The following is a 26,552-nucleotide window of genomic DNA, read 5'->3' as shown; positions in this document are numbered from 1 at the left end:
TGAAAATAAAAGCATATCTAAAGGCTCTCACTAGAACAAAGGTTAAAAATGAAATAGTCTACAGTTTCAAAGAATCACTCTTCCCCAATTTTAGATTAATTTTTAGAAATAGCAATCAATGACACCTGAAGGAATGCTATCAAATTTAAATAACATGGAATTGCCGCAGGAATTTAATGTTTTGTTGCAGCTTTAGATTGGAGGGAGTTCTGATGAGAAATATGAAGGATTGCGCTGGGAAATTCTGATCTTAACATGCTATTATAGAGAGGAAGGTCACTGGAACCCCCGTGTAACGGGATGATAGGACCCCACTTCCAGGGAGGCAATGTCAGTTAGGCAGGGTTCTTTTGGGTTTACCCTGGTGGGCATTACTTACACAACTGGCGTTGCTGATAAACTTGCAATCAGATTTTAACCAATCTTGGAAGCGGAGGGTGAGAGTAAATATCAAGAGGCATAGTGGCAAGGGAGGCATCATGCCCATTGCTTATCCACCTCCACTCGGAATTTACCAGCAGTGGGACAGATGTTGGGCAACCTGGCTTTCCTTGGCCAGTTGTGCCCCGCAAGTGGCCAATTCATGGTTATTTAAGGGATCCTTCCACTGCTGCTGGTATTTTAGTCTCAGTCTCACCTCAGAGTCAGAAGGTCTTGGATTAAGCCCAGAGTCTTGAGCACACAATCCAGACTGATAGTCCAGTGCACTACCGAGAGAGTGCTGCACAAATAGAGGCACTGTCTCTCGGATGAAGTGCGAAACCGAGGACCTGTTTGACCCCTTGGAAGGCCATTAAAGATCCCAAAACACTATTTCAACATGAGCAGTTGAGTTCTCATGGTACCCTGGTTAACATTCCCCCTCAAGCAGCATCAAAAACAAATGACTTGGTCATTTATCACATTACTGTTTGTGGTACAGAGTCGGGTGAAAATTGGCTTTTTGTTTCACTACATTGCAACATAATAATAATAATTTTTATTGTCACAAGTAGGCTTACATTAACACTGCAATGAAGTTACTGTGAAAAGCCCCTAGTCGCCACACTTTGGCGCCTGTTCGGGTTCACGGAGGGAGAATTCAGATTGTGCAAATTACCTAACAGCACATCTTTCAGGACTTGTGGGAGGAAACCGGAGCACTCGGACGAAACCCACGCAGACACAGGGAGAACGTGGGACTTCCGGTGATGGCGGGCGGGAGGCAGCCGCACACTGGAGGGCTCCCGCTTGGGAATAGGAATTTCAGAGTTTGAACGCCCGGTCCTGGGGGCAACAGAGGCTGGAAAGGCTGTAAGAAGGCACAGGGAGGAGGAATGTCCAAGTTTGGGAGAAAAACAGTCGTGAGAAAGGGGGTTAACGGAAGTCCGCCGGGGAGTGCAAAAGTCAGCGGAGAAACTGTAAGGAAAGCGGAGGCTGGAGCACCAGGGAGGCCGTATTGCTCACAGCAGAAGAAATGACCAAGGTGATGGTTGTGGAACTTGAAAAACAGTTCACAAAACACATGGAAGCGATGAAGAAGGAGATGGGGCGTTATTGAAAGTGCTGGTGGAGGAGGTGATTACCCCGGTAAGGTGGCGGTATCAAGCGCAGCGGCGGAGGTGCGGGAGCAAGGCGAGACACTGAAGGAAGTGGAAGAGGCATTATCGTAGCACAGTTATCAACTCACCTCGATGGGGAAGGAGTTGCGGAGGGTGATAGAGACCAACAAGGGTCTGCAAGCCAAAATAAAAGACCTGGAAAACAGATCCAGGCGACAGAATCTGAGGATTGTGGGTCTGCCCGAAGGGGTGGAAGGTCCAAGGCCAACGGAGTATTTTGCCACAATGTTAGCGAAGCTATTGGGGGAGGGGAACGATCCATCCCGATATGAACTGGATGGAGCTCATTGGTCATGGAGGCCTATACCAAAGGCGAGTGAGCCGTCAAGAGTAGTAACTCTGTGTTTCTGTAGGGGTAGCGTGAAGGAGAAAGTCCTGTGCTGGGCAAAGCAGAAGCGGGTGGTGCAATGGGCTGGAGCTGGTATACGCATATACCAGGACTTTACAGTGGAGCTGGCGAGGAGGCGTGCTGCCTTCAGCCGGGTGAAGAAGGCACTGTACATCAGCAAGGTGCAGTGCGGCATAGTATATCCAGCTAAGTTGAGGGTGACCTACAAATCCAAGGACTTTTACTTTGGGACGGCGGAAGCAGTGGAGGAGTTTGCGAAGGCAGAAGGACTGTGGCAGAATTGAGAAATGGTCATGTACCAATGTAGCCTCATGTAACTTTATTTTTTCACTGAGTGTTGGTGTATGTACTAAATGAGTCGACACTGTATATTTGGACAAGGGAAGAGATGGGGCTTTCATTTGCAATGATGGTTCTTTGGGGCTTGGGTGTGAATGCGGGGGTTGTGTGCTGAAGGGGATTTCATGGTTTTCCTGGGACCGGGCAAGGGGGAAGAAGACCCGGTCGGGGGCCTCCATGCTGGCTGGTTTAAGCCGGCGAGTGAACGGGAGTGAGGTGGGGAGAGGGGCTGCGGCCATCGGAGCCTGGTAGAACAGGTTTTGGTGAGTCTCGCCAGGGTGAAAGGTTGGGGGAAGTAACCGAGGTTGGGGGAGGAGTTTACAAGAAGAAGTGGAGGGGAGGAGTCAGGGGTGGGGGGAGGGGGTGTGTCTACAATTCATGGGTGTCATTCACGGTACTCTTTCGGGGATTGGATGGCATTGAATATTAGGAGGGGGGTTGGGGGGGTGGACTGTATATGTCAATGGTGACCAGAGGCAATTCCTGATTCCTTTTTCTTATTTCCTTTTTTTTCCCACCTTTGGAGGGTTTGTTTTATTTGATGCTTATATTGTCAGGTTGGTCGTTGTTTGGGAGTTGGTGGGAGGGTGGGATCGTTGTTGTTAATAAGGGGATTGACATTGTATTCGTTACTGTTTACTGTGTGTTGGTGGGGTGCAAATACTGAAGAAAATGTGAAAATGGAGAATAAAAATATTTATTTTAAAAAAAAGAGAGGGCGAATGTACAGACTCTGTACAGACAGCAACCCCAGCCGGGAATCGAACCTGGGACCCTGGCGCTATGAAGCAAAGCTAACCACTGTGCTACCATGGCCACCCCCCCCCCCCCCCCCCCCCCCCCCACGCTCTACACTTGAAAAATACTTAATTGGCTGTAAAGTGCCGTGGGGCATTTGAAATTCATGAAAGGCACTGTATAAATATACATTCATTTATTAGGAAGAATAAAGTGTGTCACAATGAAGCAAGGATTACACAGGTAGTTTACTTAATGGCGCAATTGATAGATTTTTCACATATTAGTGCAAAATTGTAGAATGGTTGGTACTTGCCCCTGTCCACTGTTGAAATCTTTGGTACAGGATTATTTCCGACAGGTTCACTTTGATCCTGCATGATAAACTCCATTTTTTCAGAGGTCTTGCCAAGTCCTTCCTTTTGTGTCTCTTTGGTTAGCGACTTGGGAAAGAACCAGAATGGTATGGAAAAAAGAAGGGAAAATACTCCGGCAATTAAAAACCCAAGCCACCAAGCACCAACCCATCTTGCATCCTTCGAAGTAATTGTGACTCTCTCTGGAAAACAAATGTCCAAGAGGAATGTTAATCTGGAGATGGTTACTGTTACATGGTTATCTTGTTCGAGAGCAAGGAACTATATTGTTACACGTATGTATACATTTATAATTAGAATGTCACATCACTCACTACTCCACTGCAGTCAGTTTACCAAAGCAACCTGCTGTTTGCCCTGGCAACAAACGCGAAAATGCTGGAAAACCGATGACTCTTTGTCATTCGGACTCGAAACGTTAGCTCTTTTCTCTCCCTACAGATGCTGCCAGACCTGCTGAGATTTTCCAGCATTTTCTCTTTCGTTTAGATTCCAGCATCCGCAGTAATTTGCTTTTATCCATTTGCCCTGGCAATCAAGCCACTGGTGATCACCCTCAGAGTGGCGAAGGGGTGGAGAGGTATCCAAAGAGGAGACAGAGAGCATAGAGTTTTACTCTAAGCGGATGACATGCTCCTGTACATCTCAAATCACCAGGCCAGCATGAAAGGGATAATGAATTTGGAGCCTTCTCGGGTTACAAGCTTAACCTGATCAAGAGCAGGATCGTCCCTGTGAACCCGTAGTGGGGAGAGACAGACCTGGGTGACTGCCGTTCAAGTAAGCCTAGACCAAATTCCGCTACCTGGGGATCCAACTAGCCCACGACTGGACACGGATCCACAACTGGAACCTAATAAGTCTGGTGGAGGAACTCAAAAGGGTCCTGCAGAGGTGGGGCTCACTCCCAGTCTCCCTTGCAGGGAGGATACAGACGATCAAAATGAATGCACTGCCCAGGTTCCTCGTTCGGTGTAGATTCCTCCCGATCTACACCCCCAAACCTTTTTCAACACATCTACAAACAATGATAGCATTTGTGCATGGGCGTGGGGTGCGAGCGAAGAGCCAGAGGATCCTAAAGATGGTCCTACAAAGGAAAAGATACGTGGGAGGCGTGTACCCCGAATCTACAGTTCTACCACTGGGCGGCTACCGCAGAAATAGTACAGGGGTGGGTGAAGGAACCGAGAGCAGAGTGGGTGAAGAGAGAGGGCAGTTCATGTATAGGGACGTCCCTCCGAGCCCTAGCCACAGATGTTCTCCCATCCCCGCCGCCCCACCTCCCCCCTCCCCTCCCGGCCAAATACTCGAGGAACCCAGTGGTAGTAGCTGCGCTCCAGGCGGGGCACCAAATTAGGAAGCACTTCGTCCCAACCAAAATGTCCATCATGGCCCCCATCTGCAACAACCACAGGTTCACTCCTGCAATAATGGATGCCACGTTCAAAAGATGGAGACAGGACGGGAGAACTCGGAGGTTTAGGGACATGTACACAGACGACAGAGTAGCTGCACTGGGGGAACTCATGGAGAGCTTCCAGTTACCAAGAGGAAACAACCTGAGATACACTCAGGTCAAAAACCTCTTCCGAAGGAAACAACGACATACCCCCGATACCAGTACACTCATTTGTAGGAGAACTGCAGGACTCGGGCGGCCTAGGGAATGGAAACTGTGTGGAAATGTAAGGGCGACTGTTGGAGGACGTATGGATGAGACAAAGAAAAAATGGGAGGAGGAACTAGGCATAGAAATAGGGGGAGGGCTCTGGATCAAAGCACTACACAGGGTGAACTTCACCTCCACATGCACAAGGCAGAGCCTAATGCAGCTAAAGGTGGTGCATAGAGAACACCTAACCAGAACCCGAATGAATGGGTCCTTTCTGGAGGTGGAGAACAAATGTGAATGGTGCCAGGGAGGCTGGGCCAACACACCCACATGTTCTGCACTTGCTCCAGACTTGTTGGGTACTGGACGACCTTCTTTGAGGCCATGCCCAGGATTGTGGGAATGAGGATGGAGCCATGCCCAAAGGTGGCGGTCTTCGGGGTTTCAGGTCAGCCATAACTCTTCATGGGGAGGGGTGCCAACGCCCTAGCCTTTGCTTCCCTGATCCCCCGCCAGAGAATCTTGCTCAGTTGCCGATCGGCGGCACCACCCAAGGCTGCAGACTGACTGGCTGATCTGGCGGAATTTCTCAAGGCTGGGGAGAATAAAATTTGCCATTCGGGAGTCGGAAGAAGGCTTCCACAGGATGTGGAAGCCGTTCACCAACTTGCTCCAAGGTCTGTTCGTAGCCAGCAACCAGTAGGGTAAGGGGGGTGGGGGACGAGAGGGTAAGATAGGGAGGCGGGAGTGGAGAGACACAAATGAGTCATGGGACAAAGAGGAAAAGGAAAGTGAGGGGAAGAGGGAATGGGGAAATGGGGTGAGGGGGGCATGAATTTACGCAAAGAGAACAAGAGGGACAAGGGACAAAGCTGCAGGGGACGGGTCCGAGGACAAGCTGAAGCCCAACCCCAAACTGTAAATAGACATGGGGACTTTTGCTGATGAAAGGGGGATCACGGCCACAGCGGGAGGGAAGATCTCTAATTGCCTCGAATTATATGTGCTGATTTCTGTTTGTCTTTATTATTTTCCTTTTTTTGGCGCTGTTTTGGAATAGGTAACCTATGAATTGTGAAATACAAGATGTGAAAACCAATAAAAACTCTTTAAAAAAAAAAAAGCTTACCAAAGCAACAATGTCTTATTGTGCAGCACAAAGATATAGGGTGCAATTTAACTTAAACAAAACTGTTTTGGGCAGGATTAGCGGAGTCGTTCCTGGCTAATGGCACTTTTCCTTTTTCGATCTCCAGCAGGAAGTGCTCCGCTGAGGCCACACTCAGGAGCATTTCCTGCACTGCGGAGCTCCAGCAAGTGACCCCTGAACCCCACCAAAAGGAGGTCCTCGCTCCCCCCACCCCCCTCCCTGCACCTCACCTCAAACAGGCAAGGCACCCCCAGTCCTGATACCAGGCACGGGCTAACTGCTAGTTTGGACCTTGGCAATGCCAGGGTGGCACCGCCAAGGTGTCCAGGTGACACTGCTAGGGTGCTGGCTAGCCGTTCCAAGGTGCCCGGGTGGCACCAGCAATGCCAGCGGGTCACCCACGGCCAGAGGCCAGCCACCTGGGGGCCTCTGATCACCTGCAAGTGCTGTTCTGCCTGGTTTGTGGGGACCAGTGCTAAACGGCACCCAGCTGGGGTCTCCTAGGGTGAGCTCAGTTGCCGAATGGGTGAAGGGTTTTTCCTTCACCGGGTGGCCGTTCTATCCAGCATCATTAAACTCACTTAACTGTGAGAGACTGGGTTCCTCACATTGTGGGTGGGGTTCAGAGCGCGACGTCTTGCGAGATATGGTCAGATCTCACGAGGTGTAACAACCATTGGGAATCTCAGAAGAAGCCACTCCCAGGATCTAGCGGCTGCGTCCCTTTCCCCATTCTGGCTGGAGGTGGCCCGTAAATCACGCCAATAGAAAAATATACTTAAAAGAAAACTCAAGGACTCAACAGATATTCAGTTTCACACAATGTTACTGGAATTAGTTAAGGTTTGCAATGTCCCATCACCAATCGTCTCTCGCTCTCTCTCAGCCTCTTCATTGACATGCTGGAAAGAAAAGCCTGCTGAATATTGAAATTTATGTTGACAAATAAGACACACAGCATACTGTCCAGACTGCCTGGTAGCTCATTTGCTACCCAACCTGCATACAACTAAATCTACTCCAGTCAAAACGAATATCAGAGACTTCTCCAAACAAGTACTCAGACTCCCAGCTCAATTAAGTCGATGGAACTCTGTGACTGGGTGAGATACAGAAATTGCATTCATAGTCAATGATGAATCTCCATGGTTGTCACTGAAACATAATTCAGAATTGACAGAAGTAGGATGTATTTCATGGGGAATAAAAACACACATCCTATTGCAAGTCTATGAATTGGGAAGGAAACATTTTGCAAGATATTAGTCATGATTATAAACAACAAGCACGGAGGCGCAATGGGTAGCACTGCTGCCTCACGGCGCCAAGGTCCCAGGTTCGATCCCGGCTCTGGGTCATTGTCTGTGTGGAGTTTGCACATTCTCCCCATGTTTGCATGGATTTTGCCCCCACAATCCAAAGATGTGCAGGGTAGGTGGATTGGCCATGGTAAATTGCCCCTTAATTGGAAAAAATTAATTGCGTACCCTGAATGTGTTTTTTAAAAATAATTAGAAACAACTGCTCGTCTTGTAGCACAGTGGGTAGCACCCTGCTTCTGAGATAGAAGCTCTGGGGTCGAGTCCCACCCCCCAGGACTTGGATGGCCAAGGAAGGTGCGTTCATAATGCGGCCAAACAGGTTGAGTGTCAACCTACAATTCCTTCCAACACACCAATGGCTGGCGGTAAGTGCGGGAGAAACTCCTGATCAGCCACCCTTGATGTGGAGTGGCACCCCTCAAACCTCTGGCAACAGACTAGCGACCTGTTCCAGGAATTACCAGCGATGGAAACAGACAAAAGTCTGTCTTAGTGCACCCATTAGGTGCAGGAAGAGAATTGGAAATACAACTGCTGCTGTTTTATGGATGGGGGTTGACAATAGTGAAGAACAGGTTGAAAGTCAGAAGGTTAGAACGTTGGCACAATATCCAGAAAATACAACAACAAAATGTTACATTTATGTCATGCCTTTAATGATATAAAATGACCTAAGGTGCTTTACAGAAATTATAAAACAAGATTTGATGCTCAGCCACAGAAGGAGGTATTAGGGTGAATGGCCAAGAGCTTGTTCAAATAGGTAGGTTTTCAGCACTCTCATAAACAAAAGAGAACTAGAGACTTGGGTAGGGAAATTTAGGGAGGTTATTCCATTGCACTCGGCCGCAACAACTGAGGGTATGTTCACCACTGCAAGTGGAGCAATTCAAATCAGGAGTCCTGAAGTTGCCTAAATTAAGTGCTTACAGATATCTCAGGGGGACAGAGAGCTGGAGTGGTTTGCAGAGATAGAGAGGGAAAGGACCATGGAGGAATTTGAGAATAAAGGCGAAAATGTTAAAATTGAGGCTTTCTTGACCAGGAGCAAATGCCAGTCCGTGGCATAGGGGTGATAGGGGAACAGCACTTTGTGCGAAGAAGATCACGAGCAGTAGTGTTCGGATGGCAGGGCAGAAGGTTTAGAAGATAGGTTGCAGTTAAGTAGTTTGAAGCCAAGACAGTGGCTGTGATGCGCATTAGGTTGCCGCAAAGCAGTTTTGCATAGTTACACCATGCAATATGTGCATTAATACAGAGGCTGAACCTGTGTCAAGGGGCCAGAAAGTTACTTAGAGACAGGGCCTTTCTTCAATACCAGTGGAAATTGGAAGAAGGACAACTTTCAAAACTAAGTTCTTGAGGCTGACATGCAATGCAAAATGAGAGAGTAGAGAATTTGATCGCTCCACTATTAGAAGTTGTAAATTAGAATTAGAGAACGGACTATACTACAGATTACGTTCACAGTGGGACCTCTCAGTAAAATAGACCTCGGTGTAAAATAGGCCTCTTCTGGGCCTTAATCTTTCCAATTTTCACAGCCACAGTTATATGGATATTTCTTATCAGTTATTCAGAATAAACAGCTATAAATAAACTTAACCAATGGGAATAAGCACCCACTTCATTTTCTGGTGAATGGTCAAGTGGAACCAGTTTCTTAATTGCAATATTTAAAGGAGTCCTGCAATACCACTTGGGCAGCCAGGTACAACTTTGTCAGATTTGCACTGGAATAGTTCTGATTCATAAACTAGTCCATAAGAATCCATAATTGGCATGCTATGGGCCAATGCTTCTGTTAACTCTTTTGGTGCCCTCGTTTCTTTGTAGAATGGAAGGTGGAAAGGCTGGCAAAGTGACACAGGAAGGCATCAGGGGTCTTCCCACTGCCATGTTGATTTGTTATGTTGTAGGTGTCACATAAGCGGCTTCCTTGTGGTGCACTTGACAAAGGAAGGTTCAGACGTGGAGATAACTTCAACATGTTTATTAAACTATTTACACTTCTTTACTCGGGTTCGACACTACTGCTAATCCTACTATAGCTACCCAGACTGACTAACCAGCTGCTGCATTCCACGCAGTGGGTGTAATATTGAATCAACCCTGTGTCTGTACTCACTGACTGTTTCCACTGGAAAGAGGCAGATCATGTGTGTGGTGTCCTTTATATATGGGTTGGTGTAATGCCCCCCTGTGGTCGTGTCACCTCCTTGTGTATCGTGAATGTCTATTGGTCGTGTCCTATCTACTTGATCTATTGGTTGAGTGTGTGTGGGTGATGTTTCTTGTGCTCTCTCTAGTGTCTAGCTAGCCTACATGCATTTACATTGATGCACATCACCACACATGTCACTTTGGCAGCATCAAGAAACACATGGCACACTGGCCGTCCACTGGGAGCCAAAAAGAGCTGCTAAAGGCACCAGTTTAGGGCCACTTCCCACATTTTGTCCACACAGGGAGAGGTCGCTGTTGCATGGTGAGACAACTAGAGAAATCCTGTAAGCTTCCCAGGAGACTTGGGGGACTCACATGTCGGGAATATTTTATGCCCACAGAGGATTGTGCCCACCCCCTCCCCCCCTCCACAGTGACAATGGTGCCACCCTGCCCTCAACAACACCTACCAAAGACCTTCCTATCTGGCCTGGGTGACACAGAATCACATACAGTCATCAAGGGTGCAAAGCCATCAATACATCTTCCAAGTGTGCAGCCCAAGTAATACCACTGCTAGTGGTGGCATTGCGGAGATATGGGCTCTCTGATTTGTCTGGCAAATGCTGAGGGTGGCATCTGTTGGGCCGCCATTTAATATGCCCCGGAGTCCTGCCCCATGCCAAAGTAGGCTCGATTCCTGTCCCAGTGGTGGAACCTCTACCATCTCTACTAAATTCTGGCCAACATGTCCACTTTTCCAGGTATAAGGCAATGGAGGAGGTTGCGATTCCATTTGAAATTTTGGCCAGAAACTCTATCCAGCCATAGATTGTGTCATCCAACTTTCCTTAATTCAAACCAATCTTTACAAAGGCTGAATTTTACCCTCAACTTACCATTGAATGGCAACATCACTTTAAATTTCCCCTTGTGTGCAGCTTACAATGAACTTCACAGCCTCTCTGTTGAGCTCTTAAAGCCAGCTTCACTATGGACCGTGAGCTGGCTTGCAGTACATAAGTAAAGCAGACCCGACAAAGTCGTGTGAGGCTTGTAAGCATCAGGAAGGCACTGCAATTACCCGACTAACATCCAACCACATTAATTACAAAAGAAAGTGCTTTAACATTTCCTTACCCAAGTCAACAAATCCAATGTCAACAAAAAGCTTGGCGCAGAGTGATCCCAGTAAATATCCAAACAATGGGCCTATGAGCGCCACTGTATACAAAATTCCTAAAACACAAAAACAGTTTCTCAAGATTTTGACCAAACAATTCATTTATTTTAAAAATATTTTTATTAAAGTTTACACTTTTACACTGTACATAAAACTAGATGATACGGTAACCATTTACATGTTAATTGGCGGTGAAGGCATAGAAAGTGGGAGATATTTATACTGTAGGATGAGGGAATGAAAGATGAGTCATAGCCACAGAAACCAAGGGAAAAGAGTGCTAATGGCAGTCCGCGGAGAGAATAAAATGTGTGAGATGCCAAACAGCAGAGAAACTAAAATCAGAGGGTAAACTGTGAGAGATGTTTCTCTCCTTACAGATGCTGCCTGACCTGCTGAGATTTTCCAGCATTCTCCCTTTTGGTAACCATTTACATGTTGTTCCTTTTCGGCATCCCCAGCTTTCACCCCTAATTGGCCCCCCTTCCGCCACAAGCCACCCAAACCACACGTCCCCCCCTCCACCCAATTTCTCTTTTCTGCTGTTTCTGGGTTCCATCCGAGGCCCTTTCTTTCAATGTATGTGATTGTTTGGTGTTTGTCTTTTTCTTGTGGCTTTATGCAGGGCCCTCTGGTCCCTGTGTCAATCTCTCTCTGCCCTCGCCCTTAGTGTTTCCTCTGGTCTCTCCCACTCGCTCATTCTGGTCTACTTTCTGCGGTCCCATTGGCACCCGTACATCCCCCATCCGCCACTCCCCCCCCCACCCCCAATCAGCCCCCCCCTCCCCCCGTCCTGGGGATGGTTTAGCACAGGGCTAAATCGCTGGCTTTGAAAGCAGACCAAGGCAGGCCAGCAGCACGGTTCAATTCCTGTACCAGCCGCCCCGAACAGGCGCCGGAATGTGGCGACTAGGGGCTTTTCACAGTAACTTCATTGAAGCCTACTTGTGACAATAAGCACTTTTCATTTCATTCATCTTCTCCAGGTGGAGAAATTTCGATAGGCCGGACAGCCAGTCTGGAGCTGTGGGTGGTGCTGCTGATCGCCAGCCAAGCTGGATTCTCCAGCGGGCGATTAGGGAAGCAAAGGCAAGGACATCTGCCCTCCTCCCCATATGATGTTCTGGCTGGTCCAATACCCCGAAGACTGCCACTCTCGGGCACGGCTCCACCCTCACCCCCACAAACTTGGACATTGCCTCAATGAAGGCTGTCCAGAACCCGACAAGTCTGTGGCAGGCCCAGAACATGTGAACGTGGTTAGCCGGGCCTCCCTGGCACCGTTCACATTTGTCCTCCACCTCTGGGAAGAAACTGTTCAATCGGGTGCTTGTCAGATGCGCTCTGTGCCCCACTTTGAGCTGCCTGTGGCTGAGCCTTGTGCAGGAGGAGGTGGAGTTGGGCTCTCAGTGCTTCGCTCCAGAGTCCCCATCCTACCTCCGTCCGTAACTCTTCATCCCATTTATCCCTTGATTCGTCCTGTGTGGAGCGTGTCCTTTCTAAAAGTCATCCATATATGTTCCCACAGGTCCCCTTTCCCAGACTATTCATGCCCAGTAACTCCTCCAATATTGTGTCTCTCGGGGGCCTTGGATACCTTGTCGTCTCCTTGCGGAGAAAGATTTTGATTTGCAGATGTCGGAGTTCCTGTCCATTCAAGAGTTCCAGTTTCTTCGTCAGTTCTTTTAGGTTTGCCAGTCTGTCCTCGGTGTAAAAGTCCCTAACCGTCAGTGTACCCCCGTCCTGTCTCCACCTCTTAAAGGCGGCATCTAGCATGGCTGATGGAAACCTGTGCTTGCTGCAGATGAGGGCCATGGTGGACACTTTGGTGAGACCAAAGTGCTGCCTCATCTGGTTCCAGGTTCTTAGTGGTGCTACTACCACTGGGCTGGTTGAGTGTTTGCTAGCGGAGATGGGAGTCCTGTCGTGGTGAGGGCCCGGTGGGTTGATCCTGAGCAGGAGGACTCCTCTATCCTCACCCATTCCGTATTTGGTTCCTTCACCCATCCCCCTCACTCTCTCTGCCATGGCTGCCCAGTGGTAGTCTTGCAAGTTCGGGAGGGCCAGGACCCCAAATGATTATGATGTGTGTGTGTGTGTGTGTGTGTGTGTGTGTGTGTGTGTGGGGGGGGAAATCCCCAAAACAGCACTGCAAAGAACATAATAATGACATATTTTTATCCTACCTTTTTCACATTGTAAGGGCCCTTCCTGTTGAATCCCTTATTTCCTCTTTATTTTGCTATGTCGTAATCATTTTGATCCAGGGATATTTAACGGGCATATATCGTTAAGTTGAGCAGAGAAAGGGAGGAACTCAAAAGTTGCATAATAGTACACTGTGCAATGAAGATTTAGATTTTGAGCAGAAGATCGCAGACTTTAAGGCACTCGAAACATCGAAGGGATTTGTTTTGATTGGTTGGCTGCTGGTCTATGGATTGATCAAAGATCGTATTCTGCCTGGTATCAGGCAGTGATTTGGTCCTGCCATGTAGGATGTTTTCAGAGGACCAAGGGAAAGAAGTGAACTCTCCTGCATGCGGAGAGAAGAAACCGCGAGTTTCTCTCTCTCTCTCTCTATTAATTGTGTTTACATTTACAAACCTGGTGATTGTAGTTATTGGGCAGCTGGGCAGCCAAAGACCAAAGTCTTCAGGTGTTTTCTAAGAGATAATTGTTAATTTCAATTGTGTTGTGACTCGGGGTTAAGAGGGGCTGGAATTGACCACACACTAGCCCAGGGTGTCGTAACAACATTACCTATATAAAAAGAAGTATTTTCCTCTGTAGAATAATCATCGAGATATGATATTCCCAATGGTCCAGTCGGTGTTTCACCAATTCCTCGCAAAAGATTTCCAAGCAATATATAGATCCACATGGAGGAGCCTGCCTCTTTCTCACAACCTGGCCAAAATATCAGGCACGATCAGAAAAATAAAATCCTGTTTGTGGCATTATTCAAGTCATATCAAACATGTTTAACTCCATTGGTATATTTACCAGGAAGGGGCTGATCTGAGGAGGTCGCCCCTAGTCCTCGGGTTAATGTGCTGTTTGACATGTTTGAACATTGAGAGGTACTTGTGGTCAAATTGCTCAAAAACGTAAGTGCAGATTCATAGTTGTAACTGGAGCAAGAAAACCATTGTTAACAAATTATTATGTATTTTATAAATTAATATAACATACATACAGTGAAAGTAAGACCAGCATTACAGTACATTTTATGCTTCCAGCAAAAGGTTGCATTTGAAGGGAATGGGAAGCATATATAAATATAATTCATATGCACACACGCACAAATAGAGAATACATGCATTATATTATACATACACCATCATCTTTGTTAAAGTAATGCAGATGGTAGTTGATGACGGTGTCATTGTTATGTAAGGGGTGGGATTCTCCCTTGCCTGAAGCCAATATCTTAATTGGCGATCGGCTAGACAATCCACTACGGTGCCCAAATCGGGGCCGGCGCCGGCTTGACACTGGTCAGCCATGCTCCACCCCGTCGGATTCAGTGTAATCTCATTACGCGCAGCACGCCGTTGCAACGCCGCTGGCAAGGCCCTCCCACGATGCTCGTCATCGACAGGCCCTCCCACGATGCTCGTCACTGGCAGGCCCTCCCACGATGCTCCGACCCCGATGGGCCGAGTTCCCGACCGCGCGGGTGACGTGTGGTCTCAGCGATCGGCAACCCAGTGCGGCGGCTGCGGACTGTGTCCAGCACCACTACGCTCGGCTGGGGGAGCTTCCGCTAGGGCTGGCAAGACTGGCGGGTTGGCTGGGGGGGTTGTGGATGGCGGGTCGGGTCCGCGCACAGCCGGCGCCATGTTGTGTGGCGCGACCGCTGCAGGTCGGCGCCGTGCGCATGCGCGGCCAGGGACCCAGCCATTTTCGGTGCGGGACCCGGAATATCACCCGGCATCACTGCTAGCCCCTCACCAGTCCCGGAATCGGTGAGCGTTCGGTGTCCATTGTGGCATCTTAAAACACCGGCAAATTCGCTGTTTGAACCGGTACTTAGCCGCTGAAATGGAGAATCCAGTCAATGGACTTTCAAAAGATGGCGATAGAGTATGAAATAATAGGCTTGTTAGCAAAACTAGTGCTCAAGGGGTTAAAGGGACGGTGGGTACATAGATACAAAATTGGCTAAGGGACAAAGAGCAGAGAGTTTAGTAAACAATTGTTTTTCAGACTCGAGGAAGTATGGACAGGTGACTGCTCTTTTGGAATATCCTAATATCTTTGAAATTGTATATCCAAGATGACAAACTCTGTAACTGGGAGGATGATAATCGTACACCTCACTACCAGGTTGTCGAAAAGGACAGATGTGTGACTGATGAAATTTAACTGTGATGTGGTATATTTTGGGAGAAAGAATGATGGGGGTAGTATAAACTAAATGAAACAAGAAGAGAGAGAACTGAGGGTTTATGTACACTAGTCCTTCGAAGGTGATCAGGCAAGTTGAGAAGGTTGTTGAAAAGACATATGGGATCTTTAGCTTTAGAAACAGAGGCATAGAGTACAGAAATAAATTATGATTATTTATAAAACACTAGTTTAGCCCCAGCTGTTAAAACAACCTCCATTTATATAGCATCCTCAATTTAGTAAAAAAATGTTTTTAGTTTTTCATGTGATGGGAGTGTCATTGGCTGGGCCAGCATTTAATTGTCATTGACCTGAGTGACTTGTTCGGCCACTTAAGAGTCAACAACATTGCTGAGGGTCTGGATTCATATGTCAGCCAGATCAGGGAAGGGTGGAAGATGTCCTTCCCTTAAAGAACATTGGTGAACCAGGAGGGTTTTTATACCATTCAACAATGGTTTCATAGAGACTTTTAATTCCAGATTTTTATTGAATTCAAATTTTACCATCTGCCATAGCGGGATACGAAACAGGGCTCCACAGAGCATTACCCTGGGTCTCTCGATTACTATTCCAGTGACAATACTGTGGTGTTCTTTGTGTTGCTTATTTCAGGATGGTTAGCGTAGTGTCCACAAAGACCACAGAATAGTTTTTAACCTAAACAAAGCTATGATTTTATTTATTCTACCAAACTGGGATTCCAAACTTAGTCCTTAAGAATACACAATTAATCAATAACATCTAACTATACTCATCTACTGCTAATCTCACTACTGGGGCGTCATTCTCCGACCCCCCGCCGGGTCGGAGAATGGCCGTTGGCCGCCGTGAATCCCGCCCCCGCCCCCGCCGAAGTCTCCGAAGGGAGAAAAGTCGGCGGGGCGTTAATGGCGCCGCTGCCGCGGAGAATGTCACGGGCCTGCGCAAGGCAGCCGATTTTCGGCCTGCCGATATTCTCCCTTCCGGATGGGCCGAAGTCCCGTCGACGTGATGACCGTTCACGTCGACGTCAATCAAACCTCCTTTTCATCGGCGTGACCCGGTGCTCCAGGCTCACGCCGACCAGCGAGGAGGTGAGTGACGGCCTGGGGGGTTGGCTCTGGGCAGGAAATGGCGTGGCCGCAGACTGATTGCCTGAGAAGAGGTGTGTCTCGGCTTGTGTGTGTGTGCGGCGGGGGGGGGGGGGGGTGGTTAGAGTAGGCTGGGCTCCGGGGGAGTGCCGGGAGGGGGTCCGTGCCGGGGTGGAGGTTGTGGAGGGGGGGGTCCGTGCTGGGGTGGAGGTTGGGGGTTGTGGAGGGGGTCCGTGCCGGGGTGGAGGTTGTGGAGGGGGTCCGTGCCGGGGTGGAGGTTGGGGGTTGTGGAGGGGGTCCGTGCCGGGGTGGAGGTTGGGGGTTGTGGAGGGGGTCCGTGCCGGGGTGGAGGTTGGGGGGGGGGGGTCCGTGCTGGGGTGGAGGTTGGGGGTTGTGGAGGGGGTCCGTGCCGGGGTGGAGGTTGTGGAGGGGGTCCGTGCCGGGGTGGAGGTTGGGGGTTGTGGAGGGGGTCCGTGCCGGGGTGGAGGTTGGGGGGGGGGGTCCGTGCCGGGGTGGAGGTTGGGGGTTGTGGAGGGGGTCCGTGCCGGGGTGGAGGTTGGGGGGGGGGGTCCGTGCCGGGGTGGAGGTTGGGGGTTGTGGAGGGGGTCCGTGCCGGGGTGGAGGTTGGGGGGGGGGGGTCCGTGCTGGGGTGGAGGTTGGGGGTTGGGGAGGGGGTCCGTGCCGGGGTGGAGGTTGGGGGGGGGTCCGTGCTGGGGTGGAGGTTGGGGCGGGGGGGGGTCCGTGCCGGGGTGGGTGATGGGAGGGCAAATGAGTTGGTCCACCTGGCCAGGTGCCAGCCTCCAACAGTTGGACCCATGCGGTCCATGCCACCTGGCTGGGGGGAGGAGGGGATATGGGCAATGATGACATGTCGTCGTTCCCCTCCCCCCCACCAGGTCGTCATGTTTTCAGATCATCCAGCGATGTTGGCCGCCGTGGTGGCAGCCGCTCATGTCTATGTTGCCCTGGATGAGGAGGAGGAGGAGGAGGAGGAGGAGGAGGAGCGTGCCAGAGAGGCGGCGCAGGCTGCCGCAGAGGGGCAGGCGGCAGCCGCCCAGGCTGGAGGGACACCTGACCGACAGGACGAGGAGGGGGAGGAGGACGTCGCGGCCCCACGGCAACGGAGGCACCCGAGGGCGCCCCGTGTGTACCGGCCCCGGCAGTCATACCAGGACCTCACGGACCGGGAATGCAGGAGGAGACTCCGGATGAGCCGGGAAACCGTGGCACACATCTGCCACCTGCTGGCACACCTGTCACCGCGTGGCACTGGCGGGGGACACCCTCTCCCCGTGTCCGTCAAGGTTACGGTGGCCCTGAACTTTTATGCAACGGGGTCATTCCAGGCACCGAGTGGGGACCTGTCCGGCATATCGCAGACATCGGTGCATCGGTGCATCCGGGCAGTGACAGATGCCCTTTATGCCATGGCGCACCGCTACATCCGCTTCCCCGTGGACCGGGCCAGCCAAGATGCCCGGGCCGTGGGCTTCTCTGCCATTGCCGGGTTCCCCATGGTCCAGGGCGCGATCGATGGGATGCACGTCGCCGTGCGGCCACCTGCAGATAACAGGGCCGTGTTCACTAATAGGAAGGGGACCTATTCGATGAACGTACAGGTGGTCTGCGACCACCGCATGATGATCCTGCACGTCTGCGCCCGTTACCCAGGCAGTGTACACGACTCATTCGTGTTGTCGCGGTCATCCATCCCCGGCATGTACGAGGGACGCCATCCCCGGCTGAGGGGCTGGTTGCTGGGCGACAGGGGCTACCCATTGCGATCGTGGCTGATGACGCCTATACGGAGGCCACGCAATGAGGCGGAGAACCGCTACAATGATGCCCATGTAGCGACAAGGGGAGTGATCGAGAGGTGCTTTGGCGTGCTGAAGATGCGTTTCAGGTGCCTGGACCTCTCTGGGGGCGCCCTCCAGTATCGGTCAGATAGGGTCGGCCGCATCATTGTGGTGTGCTGCGTCCTGCACAACATAGCCCAGCAGAGGGGCGATGTGCCGCAGGCAGAGGAGGGCGGAGTGGAGGAGCAGCAGGAAGAGGCCCAGTCCTCCCCAGATGAGGGGGATGGGGGCAATGGTCAGGGCAGACGGGGTAGACACAGACGGGTGGCTGTCCACCGTTACCGGCTGGCCCAGCGGGCACGGGACAGACTGATAGACGCCCGCTTCACTGACTAGATGGGCGTGGGAATCGGGTAGTATGGCCACAGACCGCACACCATGACAACAGCCGACCACCCACACCCCCCACCCATCCATCCACCCAGCACCATCACCCCCCTCCCCAACCCCACACACCCCACCCGCATGCACACCACCCCCCCACTCCCAATTGCCGATCCACCGGCGGCACAACGGGCCGGGCTCACCCAGTTGCGGGTGGACGCGTGTCTATCGCAGGCCATGGAGAATGATGACAGCCCGCCTCCGATGAGCTCCTGGCTCTACATCGTTGGACTATGTCTGACCCATGGCCACAGTACCACCATCCACCCGGACCATCCCTGCATGCGGCTGTGATACTGCAGCGCACGGTCCCGTCCTCTGCCCGGGGGATGTTGATGGCGGCCCAGGGGGAAGGGGGCAGACTCACCTGGGGCTGAGGTAAGACCACCCCTCACACACACACTTGCGCTCAACGTACATGACACCCCCGCACACTTTGGACAGAGCATAAAGGCAGCTTCGGTAGGTGTAACATTGACTTTAATAACCAAAGGAGTTCATGCACGTGCCCTAGCGCCTAAAACTCATCTGTGCCCTGCACCCGTGCCAACTTACTCAGTGTCTAATTGTTTGGCCTTACGGGCCCTTTGACTACGTCTACGTGGTTCCCCAGACGGTACAGCAGAACTGGAGGTGGACTCCTGTGATTCCTGCCCTCTGACACTGGATCCCTTTGGCGGCCGTTTCCTGGGGCGTCCTGGCCTAGATGGGCCAGGCTGCGGCCCGGGCGACTGGGATGGCGAGCTGCCAGCCTGTCCTGCCCGTTGCCCACCCGATGCACCTGGGACGGAAGGGGGGGAGTCCGAGGTGTCGCGGTGTACCGGGACCTCCCCTACAGAGGGAGCCGGGATGGACCACACCACCTCCTCCTCCCTCGGGGTGCCCGATGGCCCCCAGGCCTCTACATGGGTGGGGGATGCGAACGGACTGGCCATCCGACGCGCCCCCGACATCTGGCGCTGCCAGTCCTGGAGGCCCGTGCTGGTATCGACAGGGGTCTGCAGGTTTGCAGCCATGGAGCCCAGGGGGTTGTCGAACCCTGTCTGCGACAGTGCGACGCCAGCTCGCACATGGCCACTGGCGCCGATGCCCTCAGCGATGGCCTGCTGAGACTGGGCCATGGCCTGCAGAGACTGGGCCATGGCCTGCAGAGACTGGGCTATGGCCTGCTGAGACTGGGCCATGGCCTGCTGAGACTGGGCTATGGCGTTGAGCGCCTCTGCCATCTGGCGCTGGCACTGGCTCATGGCCTCCTGTGAGAGGGCAGCCATTTCCTGGGCCACAGACGCCGCCTGCACGGAAGGCCCCAGGCCTCGCAAACCGTTCCCCATGTCTGACACCGTCGCACCCATTGCCTCCACCGCGGACGCCACCCGTGCGGTGTCAGCCTGGGTGGCACGCATGACCGGGACCACTCCCAGCTCCTGGACGCGGGTGGACTCCTCCACCTGCGACCGCAGCCGCCGCAAGCCACCCGTCACCCTATTCGCTCGTCTCCGTGTCGGTGGTTGCATCGGATCTATGTGTGGGTGTGGTAACTGCAGGAACCCGGGATCCATCTGGGCGGCAGATGTTCGCTTGGCCTGGGCTGCCCTCCGACCGCCCGGTCCCTCTGCTGCTCCTACCTCCACCTGCTGTACCGGGACGGCTGTGTTGTGCGCACCAGTGAGTGTACCAGACGCCTCATCACTAAAGTGCCCAACCGTGGTGAGTGTTTCTGCGATGGTGGAGGGTGTTGGTGACAGCAGTGGCGTTGTGTCGTGCTCTTCGTCCCACTCTGAGTCCATGGCACTTTGGGGTGGGGGTTCGTCTCCACCCATCCACTCTGAGTCACTGTCCGGTATTTCGTCTTCCCGGGTAGGGGTGTCCTGGGTAGTGCTGTCCCGGGTAGTGCTGTCCCGGGTAGGGGTGTCCTGGGTAGTGGTGTCCCGGGTAGGGGTGTCCTGGATAGTGGTGTCCTGGGTAGTGGTGTCCTGGCTCGGATGTGACGGGGGCCTGTGGCTGCCCCCCTCATCGCTGGGTGGTCGCTCCCGCACGTGACGGGGGTGTCGTCTCCCTGTTGCTCCAGGTCTCTCCGTCTCCCGTGGTCTCCGAGGGGCATCCTGCGGGCGTCGCATGCTGGAGGGTTCGGGTCTCTCCGTCTCCCGTGGTCTCCGAGGGGCATCCTGCGGGCGTCGCATGCTGGAGGGTTCGGGTCTCTCCGTCTCCCGTGGTCTCCGAGGGGCATCCTGCGGGCGTCGCATGCTGGAGGGTTCGGGTCTCTCCGTCTCCCGTGGTCTCCGAGGGGCATCCTGCGGGCGGTCTGCATCTGCGGGGATGGGTGCCTGGACGTTTGGTCCTGCGATACACAATGAAGCATGCATGGTTAGACATCAGGCAGTGATCAGGTGATACGGGAGAGGGGGATATAGGGGAGGGGGGATATGGGGACGGGCTGTTGGTGGCTCACTTGCTCGTGGGGCCCCGACCTCTGCATCAGCAACCTCCCGGTCGTCAGGTCCGCCAGCCAGTTCCAGGGCCCTTTCCTCGTGTACGGTCAGTGGCCTCTCATCAGCGGGCCCTCCTCCAGTCCTCACATGCTCCCTATTGTTGTGTGCGCGCTTCTCCTGGGGGGGGGGGGGGGGGGGTGGTGGCAGGGGTAAAAGGCAACAGTGTTAGGCAGGTATATGAATGCACGCCATCGGTTGCGCGTGCATTGCAGAGGTTAAGGTTAGGGCTGGATTCACTTGGGGATATGGGGGATATGGGGGAGGGGGGATATGGGGGAGGGGGGATATGGGGGATATGGGGGAGGGGGGATATGGGGGATATGGGGGAGGGGGGATATGGGGGATATGGGGGAGGGGGGATATGGGGGAGGGGGGAATATGGGGGATATGTGGGAGGGGGGATATGGGGGAGGGGGGATATGGGGGAGGGGGGATATGGGGGATATGGGGGAGGGGGGATATGGGGGATATGTGGGAGGGGGGATATGGGGGAGGGGGGATATGGGGGATATGGGGGAGGGGGGATATGGGGGAGAGGGGATATGGGGGATATGGGGGACGCTCACCCTGCCTGCTCTGACGAGGTCGTTCACCTTCTTGTGGCACTGGGTGCCTGTCCGTGGTGTCAGGGCCACAGCGGTGACGGCCTCTGCCACCTCCCTCCACAGACGCCGGCTGTGGCGTGGGGCAACTCTGCGGCCGTGCCCGGGATACAGGGCGTCCCTCCTCTGCTCCACCGCATCCAGGAGCGCCTCCACATCGCGTGACTCGAACCTCGGGGCTGAGCGACGGCCAGCCATCAAGTCGGGTGTTGCGGTCGGCTGTTCCGGTCGGGTGGGGGGGGAGCTGCGCGGCCTTATGAGCCGTCACGCCGTGCAGCGCGTATGACGCTGCACGGCGTGAACCACTGCGCAAGCGCGGATCCCGTTACGTCGCTGCTAGCCCATTTCGGGCCGCAGACTATCGGCCCATTTTTATGACGTGACGCAAGTGGGATTTGCGCCGTTTTTTGCGCCGATCGGCGGAGTTTCCGCCGATAACGGAGAATTTCGCCCCTGGTATAAACTATAATCTAACCTTTCTCACACTATCTGCTCTTATGACCTTCACTAGCTATCTCCTGCATACACTCCTCCCCTAAGATCTAGCATCACTGCTTTATATAGTTGTATCTGCAGCTCCCTCTAGTGGCTACTCTCGGCACTACATTAATCCTTGTAATGCTGATAGTTATAATAATTATAATATAATAAGTTATGATAATAATATTATAATCTTTATTGTCACAAGTAGGCATACATTAACACTGCAATGAAGTTACTGTGAAAAGCCCCTAGTTGCCACTCTCCGGTGCCTGTTCGGGTACACAGAGGGAGAATTCAGAATATCCAAATTACCTACTAGCACGTCTTTCGGGACTTGTGGGAGGAAACCGGAGCACCCGGAGGAAACCCACCCAGACACGGGGAGAACGTGCAGTCTCCACACAGACAGTGACCCAAATCGGGAATCCAATTTGGGACCTTGGCGCTGTGAAGACATAGTGCTAACCACTATGCTACCGTGCTGCCCATAATATCACAAATACCACCTCCAAACACCCCAAGACATTCCATTGGAGTGTAATTGAAATCTTTGGTATTAGATGGAGGATTGTGGCCAATTCTAGGCACTGCACATTAGAAAGGATATCAAAGGTCTTAGAGTGCAGATGAGAGTGGCTAGAATGATATTCAGGATCAAAAAGAGTTCAGTTAAGTGGAGAAACTAAAGAAACTGAGCTTTTTCACCTCGGAGCAGAGTAGGTAAGGGGAGATTTGGTAATGTTCAAAATCAGTGAACAAGGAGAAGCTACTTCCACTGACAGAGTGGCACGGTGGCACAATGATTAGCACTGCTGCCTCACAGAGCCAGGGACCCAGGTTGGATTCCGGCCTTGGGTGACTGTATGCAGTTTGCGCATTCCCTCTGTGCTCGTGTGGGTTCCCTCCCACAGTCCAAAGATGTGCAGGTTACATTACAGGAAAAGGGTGGGGTGGGTAGGGGAGTAGACCTGGGCAGGGTGCTCTTTCGGAGGGTCACGGCTGAATGGCGTCCTACTGCACTGTAGGAATTTTATGATTGTACGAACCAGAGGACACAAATCTACAACAAGTGGAAAAAGAACCAGAGGCAATGTGCGATTGGGGTGGGGGGGGGGGTGCTGAAACACATGTAGTGAGCTACGATCAGAATGGACTGAAGGGAGGTTTGTAAGCAAATTCAGTATTAATTTTTAAAATAAAGTTAGATAAATACTTGAATTGGAAAAAATTGCAGGACAACGGGAAGAAAGCAGAGGAACAGAACAAATCAAATAGCTGTTCCAAATTGCTGATGCATGCACGATGGGGTCAAATAGCTTTTCTGTACTGCACAGCTCTCTATAATCGTATACAAAGACATACCGTTTTGGTGCTGATTTGCAATTGTGCTTGTATTATATAAGTTTTAAACTTACCGTCCCATGAAGAAATGAGGCGAAGCTATTAAGAAGGTTCCAATAGCCATGATTATGCTTCCGGCTGCTATTAATCTGGGCCTGTGAAATTTTGCTCCAAAGTAGCTCACAAACACAATCACCAACAAATTCCCTTAACCAAAAAAAGAAACAAAATAAGCTAACTGGTTAATCATTGCTTTTTGCTTTGGTTCAGAATTTTCTAGTCAATACTTACCGATTTCAAAGCTTCCATCGAGAACACCAATTAGCGAGCTTGGTATATCAAAACGTCTCTCGAGCTGTGTGATTGTGCTCTTCATATAGCTCCCAGACAATGCTTTCGCAAAGTACAAGCACGACAAGGCTGCCAGAAAGAGCTTTGAAAACGAAAGACGTTTGTTAATGAATGCCAATTGGCGAGTTTAAATTTCTATTAAAACTCAACAAAAAATATTGCTGTGTTAAAGACTTGGTAAAAAACAGAAAAAAAGCGAGGCTCATCTGTGTCATCCGGGTAAACAAGCCATGGCAACCAACATATTTGAACTGGCTTAAAATGGGAAAATGAGCAGATATCCATTTTTATCATATTTTTTCCCGTTTTAGCATCCACCCAAGTTCCTGATGTTTATTCTTCCAGCACCCAGGTCATCTACCCACCCATGTCAACAGCGATTCCCAGGGCATGCTGGCTTAGGGACTTTGTGCCAAAATTTCTGAGATCGCTGTCTGTTTGATACATCTACAATATTGGGCCCCAAGGAATGCCATGCAGCCTTGAAGGGTGAGGAGAACAGCAGGTCGGACTGCACCAGTCAGACTGTGCCTCAGTAGTTGAGCAGTTAATTAGCTAATTGCTTTAATATTGTTTCAGTAGCTGCAATTCAGTATAGTATAAATTCAAGGGTCTTTATTTTGCAGCTTTGCAAACGGTTGCAGCTTGGAATGGAATGTATACCTTGGAGTTTGATGAGTAGGATTAGTTCATGCCCTACTTCGGGGAAAGAAGCTCAAGAAGTTTGGTGAGTGTCTGGTCAATAATTAAGTTCCATTCCATCCCTAAGGTTTAAAACAGCACTGGGGCTGGTGGTAAAGTTAATAAAGTATATGCAAAAAAAGGAAAATAACGAATCGAATAGTAGAATTAAGTGGTTAATTAAAACACATTAAGGATGGCGGGAAAGATAATGTGTCAAGACTGCAGCATGTGGGAACCTCTGGATGATTCAACTCAGAGTCATTGAATGGGATTCTGAACTGCAGACATGGCGACACATCAGGGAAGGGGAAAGAGTTACCTGGATGCTTTGAACCAGGAATAGGAATAACAGGAAGACTGAGTACTGGGCTAATGGTAAGATTCTTGGCAGTGGGAATGAGCAGCGAGATCTCGGTGTCCATGTACATAGATCCCTGAAAGTTGCCACCCAGGTTGAGAGGGTTCTTAAGAAGGCGTATGGTGTGTTAACTTTTATTGGTAGAGGGATTGAGTTTCGGAGCCATGAGGTCATGTTGCAGCTGTACAAAACTCTGGTGCGGCCGCATTTGGAGTATTGTGTGCAATTCTGGTCTCCGCATTATAGGAAGGATGTGGAAGCATTGGAAAGGGTGCAGAGGAGATTTACCAGAATGTTGCCTGGTATGGCGGGAAGATCTTATGAGGAAAGGCTGAGGGACTTGAGGCTGTTTTCGTTAGAGAGAAGGTTAAGAGGTGACTTAATTGAGGCAGACAAGATGATCAGAGGATTGGATAAGGTGGACAGTGAGAGCTTTTTTCCTCGGATGGTGATGTCCAGCACGAGGGGACATAGATTTAAATTGAGGGGAGATAGATATTCGACAGATGTCAGAGGTAGGTTCTTTACTCAGAGAGTAGTAAGGGCGTGGAGTGCCCTGCCTGCAACAGTAGTGGACTTGCCAACACTAAGGGCATTCAAATGGTCATTGGAGAGACATATGGACGATAAGGGAATAGTGTAGATGGGCTTTAGAGTGGTTTCACAGGTTGGCGCAACATCGAGGGCCGAAGGGCCTGTACTGCCCTTTAATGTTCTATGTTCAGGAGGGAGTCACACCAGGATAGTGTCTTCTGACTTGGTCAGTGGTCAGAGACAGGAGAGTGTGACTGCAAGTGGGGCAGATAAGGGGACCCGGAGCCAGAAATGCGGTAGCTTCAGCCTTTGAAGTTATCCAATATGTTGAATTTTTTCTCACCTTGCTGAAATGGGATTGGGAACCCCAGGGTGGATGAGTGAATGGAACACGGGGCTGTGGTACAGGAAGTCATTCAAGTTGTGGGAGCAAAAAGGAATGTAGTGGTAGCACGGGGCAGAATAGTGAGGGGGACTGACACTGTTCTCTGCAAAGATCCAGGGCGGGATTCTCCCGCAATTGGCAGGATGGCCCGACACCGGCGCCAAGAATGGCGCGAACCACTCCGGCATCGGGCCACCCGGAAGTGCGGAGGATTCCACAACTTCCGGGGGCTAGGCCGGCGCCAGAGGGGTTGGCGCCATGACAACTGCCGGCGAAGGGCCGCCATGGTCCCGCACATGCGCAGAACTGTCGGCGACTTCTGGCGCATGTGGAGGGGATTTCTTCTCCGTGCCGGCCATGGCGGAGCCCTACAGAGGCCGGCACGGAAGGAAGGAGTGCCCCCACAGCACAGGCCCACCCGCAGATCGGTGGGCCCCGATCGTGGGCCAGGCCACCCGCGCCCCCCTGAGAACTCCACTAGACGGCCTCCCAGCCAGGTCCCGCCATGTGGGACCATGTCCATTTCACACCGACAGGACTGGCCAGGAACTGACAGCCGCTCGACCCATCGGGGCCCGGAGAATTGCCGGGGGGGCCGCTGCCAACGGCCCCCAACCGGCGCAGCATAAACCCCGCTCCCGGCCAAAAACCGGCGACGGAGGCTATGGCAGCTGGCATCGGAGCGGCGGGGCGCGATTCACGCTGCCCCCCAGGGATTCTCCGACCCGACGGGGGGTCGGAGAATCCCACCCCCAGACTAGAGAGGCATTTGCA

The 26,552-nt window shown here is 51.7% G+C and overlaps 1 protein-coding gene across 3 annotated transcripts in view; it reads right to left on the bottom strand.

Moving 5' to 3' along the window:
- LOC140388106 (solute carrier organic anion transporter family member 1C1-like) overlaps window positions 1-26,552 on the bottom strand; it is a 105,600-nt gene that overhangs the window by 54,068 nt on the left and 24,980 nt on the right. For all 3 annotated transcript variants that reach the window (XM_072471759.1, XM_072471761.1, XM_072471760.1), the window contains exons 3-8: window positions 23,758-23,899; window positions 23,541-23,673; window positions 13,847-13,974; window positions 13,604-13,750; window positions 10,798-10,896; window positions 3,344-3,586 (exon numbers count right to left, since the gene is read on the bottom strand). In XM_072471759.1, the coding sequence (XP_072327860.1) occupies window positions 3,344-3,586; window positions 10,798-10,896; window positions 13,604-13,750; window positions 13,847-13,974; window positions 23,541-23,673; window positions 23,758-23,899 (892 nt within the window). The remainder of the gene's footprint in view (window positions 1-3,343; window positions 3,587-10,797; window positions 10,897-13,603; window positions 13,751-13,846; window positions 13,975-23,540; window positions 23,674-23,757; window positions 23,900-26,552) is intronic.

The sequence above is a fragment of the Scyliorhinus torazame genome, chromosome 13, assembly GCF_047496885.1.
Source record: "Scyliorhinus torazame isolate Kashiwa2021f chromosome 13, sScyTor2.1, whole genome shotgun sequence".
NCBI lineage: Eukaryota > Metazoa > Chordata > Chondrichthyes > Carcharhiniformes > Scyliorhinidae > Scyliorhinus > Scyliorhinus torazame.
The sequence above is the reverse complement of the archived record's forward strand: the minus strand, read 5'-3'. Positions and strand labels throughout refer to the sequence as shown.